The sequence below is a fragment of the Sceloporus undulatus genome, chromosome 5 (assembly GCF_019175285.1).
Source record: "Sceloporus undulatus isolate JIND9_A2432 ecotype Alabama chromosome 5, SceUnd_v1.1, whole genome shotgun sequence".
Taxonomy (NCBI): Eukaryota; Metazoa; Chordata; class Lepidosauria; order Squamata; family Phrynosomatidae; genus Sceloporus; species Sceloporus undulatus.
This window is the reverse complement of record NC_056526.1, coordinates 144,621,394-144,646,041: the sequence shown is the minus strand read 5'-3', so window position 1 is coordinate 144,646,041 and position 24,648 is coordinate 144,621,394. Positions and strand designations below refer to the sequence as shown.

The 24,648-nt window shown below is 39.4% G+C and overlaps 1 protein-coding gene across 1 annotated transcript in view; it reads right to left on the bottom strand.

The window, feature by feature from the left end:
* Positions 1–5,648: 5,648 nt before the first annotated feature.
* Positions 5,649–24,648, bottom strand: part of TMEM154 (transmembrane protein 154) — a 31,124-nt gene continuing 12,124 nt past the window's right edge. Inside the window, exons 2-6 of the mRNA XM_042469143.1 lie at positions 23,355–23,669; positions 14,085–14,112; positions 12,374–12,459; positions 10,732–10,789; positions 5,649–6,887 (exon numbers count right to left, since the gene is read on the bottom strand). Of these exons, the coding sequence (XP_042325077.1) occupies positions 6,872–6,887; positions 10,732–10,789; positions 12,374–12,459; positions 14,085–14,112; positions 23,355–23,669 (503 nt within the window). The 3' untranslated portion in view covers positions 5,649–6,871. The remainder of the gene's footprint in view (positions 6,888–10,731; positions 10,790–12,373; positions 12,460–14,084; positions 14,113–23,354; positions 23,670–24,648) is intronic.

Below are 24,648 nucleotides of genomic sequence, written 5' to 3'. Positions count from 1 at the left end.
TAAAGCAGTGGCTTCACTTTTCCCAGACGAAATGGTCAGGAGTATAAGAATGCATCTCCCTTGGGGTGCCCATTCATTAATAAAACAGGAGTTCTTTTTTAGTGAGGGAAGCCAGTCAAGGGCTCAGTGGACTGAGTGGGAGCTTAGTCTAGCTCACAGGCTAGCATTTCTTCACCTCAGAATAAGGTATGTGCTGCAACTACAGCTGGGAGTTTACTTTTTGGGGGGCTACAGCTCCTACAACCCCTTCTCGCTATGTTTACTGGAGATTCTGGGAATTGCACTTTAACACCTATGTTTTCAATACATTGATTGCAACACAGAGAAAGGGGAAGAGCTTGTTTTATGAAGGGAGAAATTACAAAAAGAACTAAAGCTGATTAGTCTCAAAGCAGACTAGAGGAGAAAAAGACCAGAGAAGCCCCTTGTCAGTATCTCTCAGCAGGAACTAAAGCTACAGTATAACAAGGAAATCTGCATAGTTGCTCCTTGACAAATTTATCTCCTAAAGTGTCTTAAAGGTTAAAATCATAGAGTTGGAAGGGTCATCAAGTCAGATCATCTGCCACACAGGAATAAACAACTAAAGCATTTCTGAAAGATGCTCTGTTTAAAAACCTCCAAAGATAGCAAGTACCCCACCCTTCAGGGTGTCCATTCAACTGTCAAACAGCTCTTGTAGAAAAAAGGCTCTTCCTAATGCTGGAATCTCTTTTCATGTAATTAGAATTCAGTGATTTGTGTTGTAATCTCTGGAGGAGGAGAAAACAAGCATTTTCTACGTGACATCCCTTCAGATATTTCAAAATGGTATCATGTCACCTCTTGGTCTTCTCGTCTCAAAGCAAAACATGCGCAGCTTCTTCAGTCATTCTTCCTAAGGCTTGGTTTGAACTGGACCTTTCATCATCTTGGACTGTGGTGTCTTCCAATTTTTGATTCTGTGATCTCTCTTGCCCTTCTCTGGATATCTTCCAGCTAGTCAATATCCTTCTTGAAACAGGAATTCTTCAGTTTATGAAGGGCCTTAGAGATTTGTTTCTCCTAGCCAAGAAAAAGGCAAACGAACTGCTGGCATTCTTTCCCCCTTTTGATGGTGTTGGTATCATCTTCTGGAAAAGAGTCCCATCTAGTGAAAGAGGGAGCTGAATCCTTCCTTCCGTAATTTTATAATGATCTACATTTCTTATTTAAATAGGCAAGGTTCTTCTCCACTTTCCAACAATTTGGTAATCTTTAGAGATTACTCATGACAGACTGTGAGCACCACTAAATATTTCTAAATGTTTTTTGCCTTTTGCTAAAAAACATAAATCAGCTACTGATTACACCATCTTTCTCTTTCAGAAGTTGACCTTTGGATACTTTACATTCAGACTCAATTTTATGTTCTTTTCAACATGCATAGCTAAGTTGTTTTTCCTAAGATTTAGTGTAGACACGTTGGCCTCTTAATGTATGCTGTATATCTACTGAAGTTTCTTTTTAGTTTTGCAGGAAAAAAGAAAAAGAGAGCTTAGAAGGAAAGGTAGAGGGAACTTGGTGTTTATCCTAGAGAAGAAAAGACAAGGTGTTGCAAAGTTTGGAAAATTGATTTTGGGATAACAGTTCCAGGAATTCTCCATATGCTAGCTGGGAAATTGTAAGAGTTGTAGTCCAAACATCTGTTTTCCAAACTCAAGGGGTGTGGGGAGAAGTGGGGACATGATGGCCACAGTAAAATACTTAATCCAGATAGATATACCTATAGCTGGCAGTGCATTGGCAGGCATGACTAAGGATCTCCACAGTTATAGCACTATGATTCCACTTTAACTATGATGGTTGGATCCTATGGAATTCTGGGATTTGCTGTTTTCTGAGGCACTAAAGCTCTCTAGCTGAGAATTCTAAGGAGCCCTCTCTAAACAACAATTCCCAGGGTTCCATAGAATGGAACTATGGTAGTTAAAGTGGAATCATGGTGCCATAACTTTATACAGTGAGCCCTTGGTATTTGCTGGGGTTTTGTTCCAGGATCTCCCAATAGATACCAAAATCCATGGATGCTCAAATTCCATTAAATACAATGGTGTAGTAAAATAGTATCTCTTATATAAAATGGCAAAATCAAAAGTTTGCTTTTTGGAATCTATTTTTAAAAAATATTTTCCAACTGTGGATGGTTGAATCCGTGGAAAAAGAATCTGAGGATACGGAGAACCGACTGCAGTAAGCAAGGGCCCCAAATTTAGCTGAAAAGATACCCTGCATTTGAAGGCGCTTCACCTTAATCCAACTTCTTTTCCCCTTCTTTTTCCTTCAAATTCAAGTGGCAAAACTGGCTCCATGTGTTCCCTACTTTCAGAGGGATGTCTCATTCCAAACGCATGAGGAGATGTTTCCAATATACCAATTTCTGCTGAGGGATTTCCCTCTGCAATAAGCAATCAACTGAACAAAAAAGTGTTCCATAGTGTATGTATAATATTTGGGAATGTTTCATTTCTAGGGGTAAATATTTTAAATATAGGCATGTTGCAATTTTCCCTACATTACTATACAGAAAAGACTGCTTTCTTTTAACAATATAATGTTCCTGACAAAGAAATTGGTGGCAGGGGGGAATGTTGTAATCTTAATTATGCTGCCTTTTCATATGATTATGCTACTAAAAATAACACTGCTGAAACAAATCAGTTTATTTCAGAAGTGAGATGTAAATGGAACAAAATTTAAATCACATATGCCACAATTAATTCTATTTCAACAAACAGTACCAGATGGTAGTCAAGCAAGCTGCCTGTATGTTGTGGCAGATGTTACACATTGAATTATTTATTTATTTATTCATTCATTCATTGGAATAAAAATAACAAAGTGCCATGGCACTGTCATCCATTAAAGTCATATATGCTACTGCGCAGTGACTGACACAAACAGTTCATAGGTACCTTTCTTCCTTGGCATTTCTGGAAAGATATGTCCAAGGTATCTCATGTCCACTTAGCTTTGTTTTTACATATTTTACAACTACACTCATGTTTTTTTCTTTCTTTCAACGAGCAAGTTATTAACTTCAGGTAATTACTTCTAAGCTCTTGGGTTGTTCTTGAACCTGGTTGGGGAAGCTGTGCTGTTTGTATAAACTGAACACATAAATCTAGCTTATACTGTACCAGCTCAGACTGCTCATATGTTTACCAAATCATAGTATCTTCCAACTGGAAGGAGCCACAAGGGCCAGCTAATGCAACCCCCTGCCTTGCAGGAACATACAACTAAACTACTCCTGAGGCATGGCCTTCTAACCCAAAGAGTTCCAAAGATGGAGGATCCATCTTCCAAGGCAGTCTGTTCTATTTCCAAGCAGTTTGCAGTTCTTTCTAACACTTTGGTGGATCCTCTCCACCTAAACTATAACACATTGGATTGTATACTAGCCTCTGGAACAGCAGAAAACAAGCTCACCCCATCTTCTACATGACATCCTTTCACTTATTTAAAGATAGGTATCTTCTCATCATGAGCCACCGTAGTGTAATGGTTTGAGTGTTGGAGACCAGGTTTCAATTCCCAGCTTAGCCATGAAACCCACTGCGTCACATACTCTCTAAACCTCAGGGGAAGGCAATGGCAAATCTGCTGTGAACAAATCTTGCCAAGAAGATCTCATTATAGGCTCGCCATAGGGTTGCCATAACTTGGAAACTACTTGAAGGCACACAACACACACACATCATTTCATCATTCTCTTCTCCTAAACCACTAAACACACCCAGATCCCCAAGCATTTCCTCATAAGGTTTGGTTTTCAAACCTTTGATCATCTTGGTCTCCCTTCCCTGGATACTTTCCACCTTGGCAATATCCTTTTTGAACTGGGGTGCCCAGAACCCTACAGAGTGTTCCAGGTGAAGCCTGGCCAAAGCAGAATGGAGTGCAACTTCTACATCTCTTGATCTGGACACTATACTCTTGGTGAGTACTAGCTAAGTACTGTCAACTTTGACTGGCAGCAGCTTGCTACTCCTCTCCACCACCACCCCAAACATTTTGTAAGGTACATAGCCTTAATGCATGGGAATTGTGAACACACAAATGAATACACAAAAATAAAGTGACACAATTAAGATACAGACCAAGCAATATGAGAAAGATTTTCCCCAAAAAGTTACAACAATGTGCAAAGTTTTCAACTTTATTCCAAAATATTTATAAAATACATTAAATTTTATGAAACATTTCATTACCCAGTTCACACCACACAAAAATTATATTCACAGCCTGAAAACCCTGAAGATCATCTGAAAATTTTCCTACATCAACATATTTGCTGACAAAGACAGAATGTTTTATTTTGTTTAAAGACACAGAATGAAAACCCAAAACAGAAAACAAAACTGAAAATATATTTTCTATGGATCTTTATTAGTTTCAGCATCATAAACCTATGAGTTTTATGATCTTGTATTCTGTATCTTGGACCTACAAATTTAGGCGGGGCAATGGGTTCTTTCACAAAGGTCTCTAAAATAGTCAAGCTCTGGTCAGGCTAATACTGGAAGAGAGGAAGGAAGGAGATTCTTGACTCTCCTTTTCTATTACCACTCCTCTCCCACTGGAAAGGAAATATTTCATATTGGCATACTCAGGATTGCAGGTGTGGTTGGGGCTGGGCAGGCTTCAGTCTGTCCACAACTCTTGTACCGACCACTCTTCCTCTGGCTTCTTCAATATTAGGGACAAAGTGCCCAAAAGGATAGGGCAGGGGAGGGGAGGGGCAAATCTGATCTATTTCTCTAAGGACCTGTACAGACAGGCCAAAATAAAACTGCTTCGGGTATGCTATTTCAGCAACATATTTTTGGCCATCTCTTTCATTATACATTCAATAATGCACACGTGTGACATAAATACTTACAGGTAATATGGAAAGATGGATATTTTGTCATTTACTCTATTCAGTTTGCTGTTATTACATTTGTTGTAAGGGGGTGTATAACATATTTCTTTATTTATATAGGACAGTTAAAGAGCTCATCTTAGAAAGTGTATATCCATATATTGTGTTCTATCTCTGTCTAAAATCCAGAGATAGAACACAAAAGGTACAAATAGAACAATTCTTTTAACTATAATATGGAGGAATCCAATGGGTTTGAACACACTGTTTTACACCAGTAATTACTTATAGAATTTATAACCCTGTCTGTGTTTCAAGCCATACATTTTCCTTCCCCAACTGGTACCCTCCAGATGTTCTGGATTATGATCCCTGGTATCCCTACTAGCACACTCATTAATCTTCCTAGCTGGGGATGATGGCACTTGCAATCAACATATCTGGAGGATGCCAGGTTGAGATAGGCTTCCATAAAAGTTTGCTTACCATCCCCAAACCATAAATTACACTGATGCTAATAATAATGTGAACAAATCACTAAACTGAATGTTATAAAAAGGGTTAGTGACATGTTAAACTGAAAAGAAATCATACAGGTGATTACAGATTTTCCAAAATACAGTTGGCCCTTCTTATACATGGATTCAAGCATCCACGGTTTGAAAATGTTCAAAAAAATATATAAATTTCAAATATCAAACCTTGATTTTCCATTTTTATAAAGGACACCATTTTGCTATGCCATTATGGGACTTGAGCATACATGGATTTTGTTATACACGGGGGATCTTGGAACCAAACCCCAGCGTATAACAAGGGTCCACTGTATGTCATCCTCATGCTTCATGCATCACTAATTATTCAGTATTAGTGAATAATTCTCAAACGTGTTGTGCTCATAGGAAAATAGTTAGGACAGGGCATACTAGCATGGATATTTTTGTTGGCTTATTCTGTGAACTGAATTTTTAAATAAGTACTTCCCTATTCTGATCAGTAGGTGATCATTTATGTCCTGTAGCACAAGTAATCTTAAAACTGACTTGTGACTAGTGTTATTAAGGCACATGATCAACTTTATTAAATCTAGTATTCTTGCCTGGTGCATGTTAAAAGATGATGCAGTGTTACAAATACGCAAAGTATCAGTAGGAGTTTAAAAGCAGCAGTATATGCTGGAAATGAAAGTTGGAGTATCTCGCAAGCACATGCTTGTTCATATTGTATTGCTTCTTCACAGCCTTCTCAGGCATCTCATCACACCTGATTCTGGCTTCTTAAAAACAAACCAGGCAATGACAGTCAATTAGTAATTCCATTCAGCTACAACTAGCACCTTCAAAAATATATAATGATCCATTCTACACAAACACGATACAAGCCTTGGAAACTCTCCTGACTCTCTCCTCATCCCTACTCCTCTGGCTTCTCCTGGCTATTTGAAATGCTGTCCATGCTACATTCTTGTCTAGAATCACTGCACATTCTCTGCAGTTCTCATCAGTACAAATCTGAGAGAGGTATCACCATCACTGCGAGAAAAGAAAATGAAATGCCACTGGCATGCCTTATATTTCACAACTGTGATTTAAGCACACCAGAGAAAAGAAATTCAGAGTCAAGGGCACCGTGACCTTACTACTTGGGAATATTAGTGTAATGGACAATCTTACAGAGGGAAAAAAAGAGATATACCATACTCTTATGATTGATCAAGGGAAGAAACAAATTGCTCTGAGAAAAAGCTAAAAGGCAATTGTTCTCTCTGCACTCCTGAATTTCACAACAATAAATATTATTTCCAGGATTTTTGTTTTGCAGAACTGAAGTTGTCACGATATAGAACAATACAGCAGGAAAGGAGATGATGCACTGTTACCCTTTACTATTTGAGATGAAGGAGATTCATATGCAGATTGCCCAGGATCTCAAGATCTGTAAGATTCATTTATCTCTTCCATTAATCCATATAATGCCGTCTTGACCTCAAGATTCGCAGTCACTGTGTAAACATTATTTAACAAATTAATTAACTTGTTTTTCAGCATTTGAGCACTGATTCCTCATACACTTTCTTACAATACATTCAGTTAGTTAAGACTTCACTCTTGTGGTCTGCCTTTGGTTTACATCCAAACAACTACTTGTGGCTGAGGTGGCTACATTGACCCCATTGTAGAGGGGCTGTTGTTGTTGTTTTTCTGTGCTTTCAAGTCATTTCTGACTTATGGTGGCCCTAAGGCAACCCTATCATGAGGTTTTCGTGGCAAGATTTGTTCAGAGGAGGTTTGCCATTGTCTTCCTCTAAGGCTGAGAGAATATGACTTGACCAAGATTATCCAATGGGTTTCATTGTCAAGTGGGGAATGGAATCCTGGTCTCCAGAGTCTCAATCCAACACTATAACCACACACTGGCTGTAAAGGGGTACTATCACCTTAATTTAAATGTAAGTTCAAAATACTATGCTTACTAGAGAAGACTGGGGTAATTTTATCATCTTTTTGTCATCCCTCTCAGTTGTGGAGAGGCCTTTTTATCACAAGAATTCCTAGCTTTATTTCCAATTTTTTTTAAAAAACAATCCTCTTGGGTTTAAAACAAACCAGAGGGGGGCAAAAACATGGTAAAATGGCTGCCTGTGCTCCTTCTGGGGTATGATTAGCATTTTTAGTTTTAAAAATGTGGCCTCAGAATGTGCATTGGGGGTCTCCAACTGTCCTGATTTGGCAGGGAAAATCCTCGTTAATCTTTTGTCCTCCCATTTTTTCAGCTGCTTTTAAAATGTCCCAGTTACCTCTCATCCTCCCATTTTCCTCTTTTGTTTTTAGCTCACTTCAATTGCTGCAAGCTGAATTAAAAGTGCAAAAGTAGCTTGCACTCAACTAAGGTACAAAAACAAAGTGCTGCAGCCTGTTACTGCCAACCTCATCACACTCTGATGTTGTTTGGACACATACTTCATTGTTGTCATTTGTGGAATGTTGGAAAATATATGCTTGAAGCACACAGGCCACAGTTTCCCTATGCCTGGCTAATAATGAAGTCAAGGGAATAGAAAATTCCAATGTCATGTCACTTGTGCAAAATAAGAAAGAGAAACTCTGTGTTGTTACTAGACAACTTCTAATAGTGTAAATGCTTAAAACTGTTTGAATTACACAGAAGTCACATTAATAATTTTCCGCATAGGATAGAAGTTTTGTAACTAAGGCAAGACTGAACTGAGTGTCAGGTATGCTTATACAGTATTACACAATGAAAGAAATCCCAATACCCTGGTCTTTTTTCTCCAAATAGCTTATTAGCTTTGCTAATAACCAAGAGATTGATTATGGGCCAGTGTGAAAAGTACAGAACTCTACTAAATAAGAATGGAATCAATGCACAATTCCTGTAAGTGACATTTTCTTGAAGATTGCATTGCCTGGATAGGAGAGCTGCTGTTATCTTGTGTTCAGTTCAGAATGATAAGAGGCCTTTTTATTGTAGTTTACTTCCTCAGTTTGTTATTTTCTTCCTTGGTTTCTTTAACCACATGCCTCTTTCTAGTCCACCATCAGCAACATGAGGCAGCTACTTTCCCACATCAGCAACATATGCATATATGTGTATATTTTCAGCTTACATTTTACACCAGGTTTGGGCAACAAGCAGCCCTCCTGAAGTTGCTGGATTGTAACTTCCTCCATTCATCATCATTGCGAGTACTGGCTAATACTGTACAGCATGAGGCATTCTACAATATCTGGAGGGCCGGATTTTGCCTGGTTCTGATTTATAACAACTGAGGGGTAGAACATCTTTTCACAAGGGCATTCCCAAAACTCCATCATATATCTCAGCCCCATACCATAACATGGGAAATATACTGTTTTACATGACATTAAAAAAGTATCCCCTGTTTTCCCTCAACTACATTTCATATACTATGTAATGTTTAAAAAAGTATCTCCTTTTTGGTATTTTTGCCAGTCCTTGTGGCCCCCCAGAAGGTCTCCAAGCAGCCCCTAGATTTGCCATAGTCACCTACACAATAAACATAATCACCCTACTTTAAAAATACAGTCCTGTCACAATTTAGAGCATACCCTAACTGTCCGATAGTATCTTGGGAAAATTACTATTTTGGACTACAACTCCCAGGATCCCTATGCAAGTTGTAGTGTAGGAAAGTGCTTTTCAAAAGCTTCCTTTTCGTGTGATTCTATATCTGTAAAATTTGCTGTTCCAGTAAAACATTCCCATGATCAAAAAGTACTGACTGCTTACACAGAACTTAAGTGTGGCTACACCAGAGCCAGTGGTTAGGGAATTGTCTCTGAAGAAAGTTTAGATTTAGAGATCTTTATCCTCCCATCTCATATTGAAATTCTCCCAAAGGTGTTCATTTTCATCTCAAACTTTCTCTGTGTGTTTTGCCAAGGTAAATGGTGTATTAGTTTCAAGACTTACATTAGATGTAAGTTACACTATAGGTCTATACTACTGTCACCATTTATAATAAAGTACAGCCACCTAGTGGTAACAACCATTTTCCCTCCTTCCCTTCCCCTGTGTCCACTGCTCTTTAACCTACACAGCTCAATGGTCCCTCTACTCATTCAGTGCTGGCTTCTTGAAATACTGCAGCCAAAAGGAAAGGGGGAAGTCAAATATTTGCTCTTTGCCTAGAACACAGTGATATTATGAGCACTTTGGTGGCTTGTTTGTGACAGATATGTTAGTCAAGGATAGAATTCACATGGGAATAATTTGGAAAGGAAGGTCCCGTAGTCTGTCCACAGACCCATTCAAGAAGAAATGGAAAAGGAACATTTTTCTTTAAAAGTGATTTGTTATGATTCTTTCTTTCCTCTTTTAAAATGCACACCATAATAAATATAGTGGTGCTTATTAATTAGAGTCACACTATTGACTCTTAATGCTCTCTGGTGCTGTGAACTACAACTCCCATTATATATCATTGATCATGCCAGGTTGAGCTGATAGATGCTGTGGACCAAAAACATCTGGAGGATTAAAGTTTCCCACCAGTTTTAAAGCAAAGGAATGGTGGGCCCTTTCACATTGCATTGTTACAGCACTAAAATTGTATTCTATTTTAAGTGTCATGGCTGCTTCCTATGGAATCCTGGGATCTGTAGTTTGCTGAGGCACTATAGCTCTCTAGCAAAAAAATGTAACTGTCTCTCCCTAAACTGCAAATCCCAGGATTCCATGAGATGGAACTATGGTAGTTGAACTAGCCTCATAGCACTATGACTGTGTAAGTGTGAAAGGGCCCTGTATGTTTAGCCTGCATAATCTATTCATAGGTGTATTTAATTTGTTTATGATAACTGTGCACACAAATTCATTGAAGTATGCAGAAATACAAGTCATCCTAAAAGGGGGGGGGATCTGACAAGATATTGAATTTACATTGGATAATTCACAAGGTGAAGTTCTACGTCAGTCTCACCAAAGTAATAGAACCTTTTCTCTTCAAAGTAATAAAACCTTGTCTCTTTGTGTTGGAATGGAAGTTGGCTAGCAAATGCCTTCCAGGGGTAGGCAAGCAGGCCAAGTGTTTGGGACTACAAGTCCCATCACCCATGACCATTGTGATGATTGGGGCACATGAAGAGTATAGTCCAAAACATCTGGAGAGGAAGCTGAAGATTGCCTGGCTCTGATCTATCCTGTGCTTCAGAAAACAAGAGTGATGTTCTTCAGTCTAAAATAGCAAGCTAACTCTTGGTGTCAATTGAGGGGGGGAAGGAGAAAGAGAGGGCATTGTTCAGTTTCAGATCTACTGAATGTGACAGTCCCTTTCAGAATTATAAAGGGAAAATTACAAGTACCTTGGATTGGCATTGCAGTCTTTCTCTTCCTTCACAGGAGGCAAATATTCACTTTCCGCTAAGAAAAGATTGGAGACAGTGAAACTATTAGCCTAAGGAATTTTTGAAACATGTGTTCAATTTGCATAGCAATGACTACACTGTAGACGTCTGTAGGACATGGACATCATTTTTTATTTATTTTTAATATTATGTCTGCAGCCATTAGCCCATTTTAAAATCCTCATGAATATGTCGGAAGCCATAGTAACCTTTGCTTTATCTATTTCAATGCTTCTAAATATATAGATATATGAACAGCGCTCATCTCTAACACTTTTCCTTTGTCAGAAGCTAAAAATAAAGTGGGTAATAATAAAGTATCCATCATACAATCATTTATTGTCACATCTGTTTTTCTTCTGGATTACTCCAGCTGGTGAGTTTGGGTGTTGTTATGCTTTTAGTGCAGTTGCTGGGTAGCACCTATCATATGTTGTCAAACTAGTATGGCTTGCCCAGCTTTGAAGACCACTGGCAAGATCTTTAGCAGACATCACATACTGGGAAATTAGGTCTACTCTCATTCACCAAGTCTACGAAAGCCTATGCTACAACTTCTTTTAAAAGAAAGTATACAAATATTTTAATTAATAAATGCTACAGAGGGAACGATGCAGACACATAGCTGTATCTGATATTTTTGACAACTGGTTACATTTTCCTCTCGTACAATTAATCTTTTTTGTGTACACTGCCAAGCAGGCCACAGATATGCATGTTTTTCCTGGATCTGCAAATCCCACAATTCCTTGCCATTGGCTATGCTGGCTAACACTGATGGGAGTCCCATAGCACCTAAGGGGCCACACGTTTCTTACTCCTGTACTGTACATCAACTTTACAGCAAATTCATGACTTAGAACTTTGGGTGATTTCAACCCCTTTCTGACTTCTGTATCTTCTTTCCCCCAAATACTCAACATTTTGTGACCCTCTTGGCCCAAGGAAAACACATCCCTCATGCCAAAGAGTTTGCTTTAACACAACTGAAGCAAACAAGCATTGCTCATTAGAATGAGGAGCCAGGAGTCACAGCTATAAGAATAATTGGATGTGCTCAGTTCTTTTCCAGATTGGACAATAATCACAACTAGCCATCTGCTTAAGAAGGAAACAATGATGTTTATTCCAGGTAACAGAGGGTACAAGCCAACCGAAAATGACAGCAGGAAGGGAATGATGTGGTCATAGCAACACGCCTGCAAGATGATCCTGGAGGCAGCATTGAATAAAAAGTGCTAGGAGACGTGAGTCAACAGTGATATATTACAAAGCAAAACCAACCTCCACATCCTCTTAATATTAAAATACAAATGGGCCTTGAGTGTGCACTTGGAACAATTAAAATACGGTATTGCAAACATTTACTTTTCAAAATAAAAACTTGATCCTAGAAACAGACATCATCATTATTTCAAAATAAGGATTTCCACACTATATAAAGATCAATGCTTTTCCTGGTATATGCTTCTACTACTGTTTTAGTATTTCAGAATATTAATAAATATATTATTATTTTAGCCAAGACAAAGGATAGGAGACAGACATAGATTCATTAGAAAATAAAAAGTTCTGAAAATAGGCTGGGATAAATACAAACCATTTCGCTTTAAACTGTTCATCCATTTATCAAGCTCTTCCATCTCTATTTCCATCACAGAGGGTGTGTCTTCTTCAAAGATAGGACTGAATAAGAAAACAAAAACATATTTTGAACCGTGCTGTTTTGAATTGCTTTCATCCAGACAGAGATTTGCATTGCCATTTTTATATCAGCCATGTGTTAACCTATCTTCACCTGTCAGTGAGTCTATTTTAGAGACGCACACATGTGTGTCATTGAATGAATGGACATTGTTTCTTAACCTAACAATAAAGCAGACAAACTTTACTCCTTGGTTTAGCCATGGAATGCAAGCTGCTGCTAGTATCCAAAGTGGCATCCTATATGAGTCATGGACATAGCTGCCCACTCAGCCTCTAAACACAGGGAAAAGCCCATTCTGTAGATTCTCAGTGGTACAAAAGAGTGTTATTTCTTAAGCTCTGGCACCACATTGTCACAGAGCTCAGGGGAGCTTTAAAAATAAAAGAAAATTACAGCCCCCACAATTCCTCAGCCAGCACAAATAATTGTAGGCCAGGTTCTGAGAGACATGTGTTTAAAAAGTAACTTTTCCAAGCTCTTCTTTGTTACTTGTTAACAAGAGATGCTCCCCAAACCCCAATGTCTCCATTCCTGAAAAGGTGAAGTTTATTACCAGTTATCAACCTCCACAGATAGGCAACTCAAATCTCCTCCACCCTTTCTGGCTCTGTTGTCTTTCCTCCCCACAGGGATGTAGCCATGATTTTGGGAAGGGGGGGGGTCCAGACTAAGTGCCCCCATTATGTATAATAGGGCTTGGGAGTGGCGGCATGCACCATTCATTTTATCTAACGGAAGAGGGGATCTGAACCCCAAGGACCCCCCCTTGGCTACGTCCTGCTCCCCACACAACTATCCTCTCCATACACCCAAGAGGGTAACAAAATATGTGACATGGTGCAGGGGGGAGAAGTGGGGAACTCCTCATCCCACTGCCACAATCTCTTCCCTTCCATTTTTGATGGCAACTCCACTTTTACTTCCAGGTTAAACAATTATCCAGGAAACTGACTGGTTTGACCAAAAGATATACAGTGGTACCCCGGGATACGAATGCGCCGCCTTACGAAATTTCCGGGTTACGAAAAAAATCCATTTAAAAAAACTGTTCCAGGTTACGAAGGTTTTTTCGGGTTACGAAAAAATTTTTGGTGCTTTTCGGCGCTATTTCACACGAAATCGCGGCTTTTCCCCATTAGCGTCTATGGGTTTTTCGGCTTGCGAAGTATTTCGGGTTACGAAAGCGGCGCCGGAACGAATTAATTTCGTAACCCGGGGTACCTCTGTACTTTAAATTATGCCTTTTATAAACCATTAGTGACTTTAAAATAATCATGGAATTGCAACAAGAAGGCAGGAATGAAGGACTGTAAAGTTGTTTTAGTACTTCTTTGAGAAGTATGAATGGAGCTGGGCTAGAAGGAGTTATTCACTATCATCTTCACAGACAGTGAAATAAATTGGTGGCATTATGAATCTAGTATATGTGGAAATTGCTACTATAGTATATCCATTCCCCCCTCCCCCCCACACACTACGATGGGGTAATTTGTAGTTCTGTCATCCTGAAGTCTATGTAGCACTCATCCATAATAATAGCTCAACAGACAAACAAACATATCACATACTCAAGAACAAGGCGTAATCTCTGTAAATCTCTTACCTTTTGCAGTTTTCACTTCCTAGTTCATCTGAAATAAAATGAAATGTACTGAAGGACAACATAAAGCGTAAAGGACACAGCTACATAACTTATCTAGCATTACTGGTAACTAGTAAGGGGAGAGGGGAGACTTCCAAAAGCTTCAGTACACGTATTCTTCCAAGGTATCCCGTCTTTAGCCCGGAAATAACAAGCCCCAAAGCATCATATATGCCATTCTCCCTCACTGAGTTTGAAAACCACTTTTCCATTTGAAGTAATGTATTACTTGTGCCCATGGCTTGACTCCTGTGTCTCGCTACTCTGTAATAGTTATTTTTTTTTGTATAACTCTGCACCATATCCAACTAAGAAATAATGGGCCAGATTAAATAAACCAGCACTGAGGGCCAGCTCTGTCATTAGACAGAATGATATCATTGCTTTAAACAGCAAATACCTGTAGAGGAATTGTTGCTGCGTGCCTTCAAGTCAATTCCAATTTATGACAACCTTAAGGCAAACCTATCACAGGTATTTCTTGACAAAATTTGTTCAGAGGGGGTTTGCTTTTGCCTTCCTCTGAAGTTGAGAGAGTGTGGCTTGCCCATGGTCACTCAGTGGGTTTCTGTGGTCAAACAGGGATTTGAACCCTGACCTCCAGAGTCATAGTCCTACATTCAAACCACTACACCTGGCTGAAAACTAGAAATGGCTCCTGAAATGGATGTGTAGAAGAGGGAATTTCAGCAGGGTTTGCTTGTTATATACTCAAAAATCATCTTCAGTTTTTGTTCTGGCAACCCTAGATCCTACAGAAAGGGAGTGGAAGGAGGCTCCAGCTATTTTCCTGAATTTCCTGGCTCTTTTCTTCTGTACCCTGCACAACCAGTCCTCGTCCCCTAACCTAGCCTGCTACCTTGAGTGTGGTATAATAGATTATTCCACCTGCAGCGCTGAAGTAGGATTTTACGATCAGCCCTGCTGGCTTCTGTGTCCAGTGTCCGCTGTCTAAGGCAGCAAGATTTCTAGGCTCTTCCCTGCCAGATTTATTTCACAGGTCTTTTTCCCCCGTCTCTCCTCTAACACAAGCACATGTGTTGCATTGCAGGGGAATATTTTTATTGGGAATAGGAGGTAAATGCAAACCTCCTCTGCTCCCACCCATCCTTCCCTTTGACTCCGTGCTTTGCAAGTTACTTGAACTCAGTAGTAGGAGTTATTTGTAGTGCAGAGAGGAGGGCTGGATGGGTGTAAGTGAGCCACACACAAGCTTCTCATTTCCTGCAGTGTTTTCAGCTTTCTGCTGTTGTGCACACTGATATATTCACACGGTGGCAGCCAGGATCAGCCCTACCATTACACACTTGGAGTAGCAGATTCTGGGGGAAGGGGTAGAACAGAGTTTTAGAACTCTGTAAGGTATGCAGCCTACCCTGAACTCTAGCTTGTGCTTTAGATACAGTGGAGAATTTTGTTCGGGGGCCACTACTCCACAACCTGTTAGCTTCTGGGTATGGAATGGGAAGGGAAACAATTTTGCCGCAGACTGCAGAATCTATTGGGCAAGAAAACAAGGCTGTAGTCAGTCTTATATGATTTCTCTGCATACAAATGCTGCATCTGTTCTTAAAGGAAAATTGGACAGGTATGACACCCCTCATCCTTATGTATGATGATAATGCATAAAGCAATAAAAAAATTGACTTATGAACTGGAAGCCTGCAAGACTGTGGAGAGAAATAAAAAGGATATTTAAGTCCAAGCAGATATTAGTAGCTGAGGTGAGTTTAAGGCATTGACTGCATTGCCTTAAATGCATTAATATTCAGCACATAGTCTAGCAGAGAAAATGAGACTGGAAGCAATGAATTCCTTGAGGCTAGCAGGTTCAAACAGTGAGAGCAACATAATGAGAAGTCAACAACTGCCATAAAAATTGTTTACTTCAACACTGCCTAATATAGTATATGAGCATCTGTTTTATGAACACAGAAGCTGCCAGAGATTACAGATAAGGGGCCTATTTTAAAAAAATACACAAACACCTCAAACCTGGAGGGGACTGAGAAAAGCATTTGAAATCACAGATCAACAAAGGAAAATAAATTGGATATAGAATAATTGCTAAGAAAGGCATAGATGGAAAAAAAAAAAAACACCAGACAGGATAGAGACAGAAAAGCACATCCATTGGAGTCTGGTAGGTGGTATTAGAAAAGAAACTACCTCTGGAGCAACAGAAGAGAGGTATGTATTTTATACCTAACAGGGTATCAGAGAACGGAAGGAGCCTGTTGGGTTTTTGTTGTTGTTGTTGTTCTTTTACAATAAAGGATTTGATACACCTTTCCCCAGCTGAAACACCTGTGGCTTGAAAGGTATTTCATTAGACCTGTTAATTTGTTCATTTAACATTATATCAACACATGAGGAAGGCACACCCTAGCTGAGCATCCCTCTGTCCTCAGTTTTGTTGTCTTCCTACACATAGAGTGCAGTAAGACAGAAGCGGAGTTCCTCCACTTTCTGTGGTGCTTTCTACATGAGCCAAAACCTTGATTTTTTTTTTGAGGATTCCAATTCATGTGGAAAGCATCTCTTACTCTTCAGAACTTGTCACCCTTGTCATGTGAACTGAGTGCCCAAAATGACAGAGAGAGAAACTCCTTGCCTCACATGTTGATTGTTGCTGTTGTTGAGTGCCTTCTAGTCATTTCTGACTTATGGAGACCTTAAGGTGAACCAGTATGGATGCACCCTCACATGTTACTATGCTCTTTCTACAGGGATTGCAAAGCCAGTTCCATTTGTAGTCTTTATAGTGTCTAACATATCAGGAATGCAGAAGCAATTGTTAAGCACAGCCTTGGGATGGGAAACAGCTTGGAAACACTACTTTGTGCAGTACAACACTCAGAATTCCCAGTGGCCACACTGGTTAGGAGATCTGGAGACCTGCAATCCAAAGAAATAATATTCCCCAGCATTGGAGCTATGTGTTTACAATACATATAAAGTCATATAAAGAGAAGTCCCTGTAGGATCATGACGTCTAGGACCTAAATTAACCAGCTGAGCCACTGAGTCTTCAGTACAGCAGATGCCACAACCTTCCCTACACTCTATTCTTTAAAGCCCTGTTAAAAGCAGGTGATGTCTTCTCAAGACCATAATCAGGATCAGCACTGGAAAAAAACAAATGCCCAAGATATGAGGATACAATGGGTCCTTGGTATCTTCTGGGGTTTGGTTCCAGGATTCCCCATGGATATCAAAAGTCCGATTGTATACAATAGCACAGTAAAATGGTGTCCCTTATATAAAATGGCAAAATCAAGGTTTGTTTCGGAATTCTTTTTTAAAAATTGTTTTCATGCTGTGGATGGTTGAATCCGTAGATAAAAAAATCATGAAAATGGAGGTACAACTGTATTACACATTTTCTAAAAACACTACTATAAGTATACATTCATTTCATATGGTTTATTTATAGCTATATACTTATGCTGTACTTTATTAGGTTTTTGTTGTTGTGTGCCTCCATGTTATTTTTGACTTATGGTAATCCTAAGCAAACCTGTTTAATTATGTATTATGTGTTTTTCTGAAGAACTTACTTTCATTAAAATGCCTTGTTGGCTTGCAATATATTTACAGAACTCTGAACAAGACAAATACATAAAATTGTACTTTACTAGCAACAAACCCATGACTGAATCTTCATTTCAATTATTCCATTCATTTGTCCACTGTGCTGAAATTAAGGAAAAACTCCTTTCAACATTTGCATTGTGTCCTCAAGCAGCCCATTGCCTAATACATTGGCTGTTCTTTCCCCTTATCCTCTGAAAAACAAACACACCCTGAACTCTGAGTGCAAGTCTTGTTTGCTGTTGCTCCTAGGAAAAAAGAACTTTAGAAGAATCCATGCTATCCTTTTATTTGTAGTGAGAACAGGCTACCAAGTAGATACATTTCTCAAAGAGAAACAGCACACATGGTACTATTTAATGGGTGTCTGTGTCATGCTTAAAATGGAGGACATTTTGGCATTCTTCCTGGATAGAAGTTTGAAATATAGAACATGTCATGGGAAAAGAGGATATCTGGTCAGCCTGCAAAAGGCCAAAGTCCCATAAGCCATCACACTTTATTTAATGGTTGTACTTGTGCATGTTTCCATTTACCAGTGACGAGTGAAAATCCTTTCCCTTGTATACTGGTCCTCAACATTTTACAGTATACTTTCTGAAGGCTGAGGTTAGAGCTGAGATGGAGGATGGGATGGAATGAGGGCAATGTCTATCCAAATATGATTTCTACCTCCATGTGAAATTCTCCTTTAGTAATAAAATTCTAGCACCTTAGTAACTTAAAACTTCAGTTGAGCATTTAGAAACAGAGTGTATGCAGCTATAGAAAAGGGGAAGGCAAAGCCAACCAGAGGATGCAAACAAAGGAAATACGAGATCTAGATGTGAATGATTGTCCATGCCTCACTGTCTGTTATGCTAGTAATTTGGAGACTGAAAGAAAACTTTAATGGTTCCAAAATTCTTATTTAGGGGACCAATGCCTTCATCCACCACTCCATAGCTACACTCCTGCTAAATGCTCTGCATGTATTTCCTTTCTGTTACATCATATGGCATGTGGTTTCCTGGATTGCTTTATTCTTTGAGTAAATTACAGATGCCACAGTCACAAGATTCTTCTGTAATGTGATTTGACATTAGCAAGTGGAAACAGCAAATTCCCACAGCTGCCCCTGCTGGAGTTTTGTTTGAAAAAGTTAGTGATATTGTTAATTCTTGAAAAAGTTGTTCATTCTCTTTCTTCCTTATCTGAACAAGGTCTGCATACATCTACTTACGGGGTAGACCAAAGGTGGGAAAAGGAAATTCACACCATCAGATATTGTCTGATTTCATTACCATCACCTTTGATAATTGGGGATGCTGGGTTGGGGTCCACCGAGAAAGAAGTCCAACTAAATCTGAAAAGCTTCAGGTGCCTTCACTCCTGAAGTACTTCTACCATCTGTCAACTTTATCTGTAGCTAAATAGCATTAAGATAAATCCTGGGGTGGGGGGATAATCACACTATAGCCATCCTACCTAGAAGAGAGAAGAAGCAGACAGATCACATAAAGTAGGATTTCTTATAATATTGCTGTTGTGTTTAGCCAAACAATGGAAGAATTATGAAATGTGCTTGGTTTCAACCAAACTGGTCAGCATATAATCTACAAAGCACTACTATGATTCATGAAAGATTACTGAGCTCAGTCAGAGACTTGGAGCACCAATAGTCATCCCTTGCTAGTAGTGGGTTTTGCTCCTTTCTCCTTCCTATTATGGTGTGTAAAAGTTTGGAAAAAAATACTATTTTGGACTACAATTTTTTTTACTATTTAGACTACTTGTTGTTAATGGCCTGCAACTCATAGCGACTCCATGGATGAGACACCTCCAAGACCCCCTGTCCACCACTGTTCTGCTTAGGTCCTAAAAATTCAGACCTGTGACCTCCCTGATTGAAACTATCCATCTAGCGTGCAGTCTTCCTCTTTTTCTACTTCCCTCCACCTTTCCTAGCATTAGTGTCACTTTAATGAGTCATGCTTTCTCATGATGTGGCCAAAGTATGATAGCTTCAATTTGATCATTTTGGCTTCCACAGAGATTTTGGGCTTATGGTCAAGGACTCATTTGTTTGTCTTTTTGGCCGTCCATGGTATCCTCAACACTCTTCTCCAGCACCACATCTCACATGAATTTATTTTTCTTGGTATCTGCTTTCTTCACTGTCCAGCTCTTGCACCTGTACATGGTGATAGGGAATACAATGGCTTGGATGATCCTAACTTTAAAGTTCAGTTGTATGTCTTTGCATTTTAGGATTTAGTTCTTTCTGCCCTTTCTATTCCTAGCCTTCTGCTTCCTTGACTGCAGACTCTGTTCTGATCAATGTCTGATCCAAGATATGGGAAATCTTTAACTATTTTGATTTCCTCATTATCTAGGTTGAATTTATGTAAATCCTCCATTCAGCAGTAAGCCTACCTTTGCATTTTCTTCTTTAACTTTCCTTAGTAATTTCTAAGCCTTCGTTGTTCTCTGCTAGTAAGAGAGTCAGCCCTCTATATCCACAGATTTTTTAATCCATGATTTCAACTATCCATGGCTTGAAAATACACAAACACACACACACACACACATAATGTCCAACAAGAAAACCCTGATGTCACCATTTTATACAAGGGACACCATTTTACTATGCCATTGCATTTAATGGGACTTGAGTATCCACAGATTTTGGTATCCACGGGGTTGGGGGTGCCCTAGAACCAAACCCCAGTGAATACCAAGGGCATAGTTGTCTGCATATCTTAGACTGTTGATGTTCCTTCCTCCTATCTTTACTCCTCCTCCTACCATGTCTAAACCTGCTCTTTGGATGATATTTTCTGCATACAATTTGAACAAATAGGATGATAAAATGCAGCCTTGTCTGAACCCTTTGCCAATTGTGAACCATTCTTTTTCTCCATATTATGTTCTTACAGTAGTCTTTTGGCTTAGTTACAGCTTTTTCATCAGGACTATCAGCTTTCTCATCAGGACTATCAGATGTAGTGCATACCCATGTCTTTAAGAGCGATCTATAGCTTTTTGTGATTTATGCACTACAGATTCGAAGATACCCTAGCCAGCATGGCTGCTGATTGTGCTGGATAGAAGATTCTGGAAGTTGTGTGTGTGGGGGGGGGGATACTTTTCCAAATTCTGGGTGGATAGAAGACTTTTTCTCCTTCATTACAGGATTGTATCCAAAGAACACATTTCTGGATTTTCAACATACATCTGCAAGATTAATCTTTGTGAATTTGTCAAACATTTAAAAACCTATTTCTTGCTTATTTACTAAATTTTCTTCATTTCTCAGTTCTGAATTTTCTTCAGATATATCTTCTGCTAATCCAAGACTTGCCTACTTCAAATTCAGATGTCTGGTGGGGGAGCAATTGAAAGAGGTGTTTTTATTTCTTATTTTTGCTTGTTGAGATTCAAATAGGAACCCAAACACAGGATTTCTGCCCAAGTTTTAAGGTCAGCAGACACCAACGAGACTATCAAAATGAGTAAGGAGGACAAGTTGCTACAGGTTTTATCTTTTTAAAAAATCCCTATATGACATCTGGTGGTGGCATCTAGAAAGTACAAACACTATGTCAGTTGTAAGAGAACAGAGCAAAAAAGGAAATTTGGCTCATTGTGATCTATACACTTGAGATTTTAAGTTGTCTGAGACTTTTTTCTACTAGGAAGATTTATGTTCATACAGTCTGTTTTATTCTAGTAATCAATAAAGTTAATATTATCCATGGCACAGACATGTACTGTCTCTAGATGTATGCTGAAAGAAAATATGTTTCAATAACAACAGTACAAGAATCTGTGAGGAAGGATACTATTTTAGGAACAGATAATCTATCTGTTCACTGGGGGAAAAAAGAGATAGTTCAAAGACATAAGTCTCGTGGAAATGTCTCCTTAGAACATGTGAGGCTGTCATTGAGACACTTAAGTCCCATCAGAGTTGGGACTCACCCTCTAGAGTTAAACAAATCAGGCAGTGAAGAAGAGGCAGTTTGCCAGGAATCTGCAGTGAGGCTTTATCTGACTCCAAGGAACTGAGGGTTGATGAAAGGGGGGGTTGCTCCTCAGTAGGGGGCTGCAGATGGTGGAATTCTATTGCCATCATTCATTGAGCAACAGCAAGAAAAAGCAAGATTGTGCCACTCCTTGAGGTTATTGAGTTAGAGATGCTAACCTAATTAGGCACCTGGGGTGTGGAGGCACCTGCCTATAAATCTCCCAGTTACTCCCCAGCAGCATGTTGCTTTCAACCCTCCTTTTTTGGTGAGTAGCAGTACTTTCTGGTATTTATGTTTTGTGACCTTCAACTGGCTATGATTTACTACCATGTTTCACCTCTTGCTGGATTTGTTTATCTGGACTACTGATAAAGGAGTAAAGATAGGAGGAAGGAACAGCGACAATCTAACAGAACCTCTTAACCAGCTGATTCTCTCTTGCTTTTCCCTTCATCCTGCTGGATACTCTGTGACGGACCTAGTAAATTAGTTGCTTGTATTTTAACCATCTGGTTTTTGGAACACTTGCTGACTAGAACATAGGACAGAGAAAGGCTTGAGACCTATGACGGCAGCTCAGTTTTGGCAGCCTCCAAAATTGCCCTCCAGGGCAGCACAGCTTTTTCCTAGAGTTCTATAATCTGAAGATCCAGTGTTCTGACAATGTGCTAGCCATGAATTTTTGGAGAGATGGAGAAGTGCAACATTTCAAAGGCCTGTCCCATTACAAGCTTCCCATTTTGTGAGATGGAGTGGAGCTGGACAGATATAGTCTGGCATAAGAGGAGCAAATGGGAGGCCTTAGCTAAGCATCAGACCCAACTGGAGCAAGTTGCTCACTTGGAGTTTTGCAACATTCTGTCCACCTCAACACTTTGTGTGTGGCTGCTACAGGCCAGGACATACTAGAGGCCTATGTTAGAGAGGGGGATATGGATGGGCATGCAAACAACCCAACATTTCTCAATGCCTGACTGATATGGAGTATGGGCCTTGCAGGAATGCTAACATTTCTTCCCACATTTAGCTGAGCTGTGCTGCAGGTGAATAGTTACCCAGGCCTGAAGTTCTCCTATTCACTCCTATTGCTCAGTGAATACATGGAGGAGGAACAGGATTTTGCCAGCCCACCCCATTCCTAAGTTCTTTGTGTCCACAGGTCTTTCCTATAGCCTTCTTAAAATAAACAAGGTAAGAACTGACTTTATCTACACACACCAGTATGTTCCTCGGGTCTTCATAATTAGGAGCCCCAGTGCAACCATGGCTTCCAGTCAGATATATAAGCCCTACATGCAAGCAGCTATGAGTTTATTGGGTACATTCCTTACACTTCAATTCCAGGAGAGTATTGGAGCAAGCTAGCATAATCTTGCTCCCTCTTCGCATGCTCATGGAAACCCTAAAATGATTGTACAAAAATTGGCTCCTATTCAAATGCAACCTTGGCACAAAGTTTGGGAAAAAAATATTTTGGGGTACTGCAACTCATAGAATTCCTCAGCCAGCATTTTATAGTCTACAAAAGTAACTTTCTTAAATTGTGCCTTTGTAGCACAAGAGTCCATTTTTCCAAATATATTCTACAGGTCCATATCACAGTGGGCAAGGAGCACTAAACACTTACCTTGTTTCAATTGTTTTTGCTTGTGGCGTCTTACAATAAAGATGACCAGCAAAATCAATAGGACTAGCAGCAGTGCTGCAGGGACTCCAAATATTACAGCAGGATGTAGACTTTCTGGTTCCAAATCAGTTATTTGTGTAGTGGAAGTGCTTCCCATTTCAGAATTCTCAGTTTCTGTTAGCATAGTAGCAGCATGCAGATCCTGGTCACTTGTCAAAAATACAGCAGATGTGGTGGTATCTGCTATTACCGTGATAGTAGATAATGTTGGATTATCCCCTGAAGCCTCCTCGCCTTCCACTGCATCTGCAGAGCCTGCCAAATTAGGGATGGAAAGAAACAGGGAGTACTTGTCACTTTTACCTGGATGATTGAAAGTGAACATTATTCTTCGCATGTGCAGTTTAGAAACTGATCTTTCCATCATTTCTCTTACAATGAGACACCAAATAGTATATCTAATCTTTCAAAGAACTCTTAAGTGGCAACTGAATCAGTGTCTTGATTTTCTCTGGCTACTCCCTTCTCCTGATTATATCACAACTCATGCTTCCCCTTTGGGTTGAAATTGGTTTCCAGAATGAGTCATTATGGTCAGTGAGCTGTAAAGTTGCATGAAAACGATCTGGAAACAAGAGTGTTTCACGGAACATCCAGTTTTCAAATAACTAAAAAACAATTAAGAGAATAGTAAAAAGCAATATGTACTGAGTTATTGAATGCAGTAGTGCAGTTATGTCTTGGAGATTAATTGGCAGACAGACTGAGAGATTCTCAGTAAAATAAGAACAAGGCAGTGAGTATTACAAATGAGAGACAAATTGTCTTGTTTTCATTAATCTAATTTTAATTTGTTATAATTACATCTGTTTGATTCATTTCATTCATTGTAATGAAAAACTCTCTCATTCTTTTGCTGCATGTAACTTCCACACTTTCCATCCAAAATGTAAGACATGACGCATTCTGCTCAGGCTTCCACAAATCCCCTAGCCAGCTCTCCAGAGGTCAGGGATACCTATTTCTGGTGAGCTTGTGGGTCACCAGAGGCAAGTATTCCTGACCTCTAGTGAGCACGATACACTTTTAACTGAGAAAGTAGGATGAAGTCTATGAAAGCTTGTGCTACCAACTTCTTTCTTTCAGTCTTAGTCTCAAAGGTGCTTCAAGATCTTTTTGCATACTTTTAACCAGGTCATGCATGGATGGTGACAGAATGCAAACACAGTCTGCCACTCTGAATAACCTAGTCCTCCAATGCTTTACTGCTTTCATGGCCACATCATCCACCATC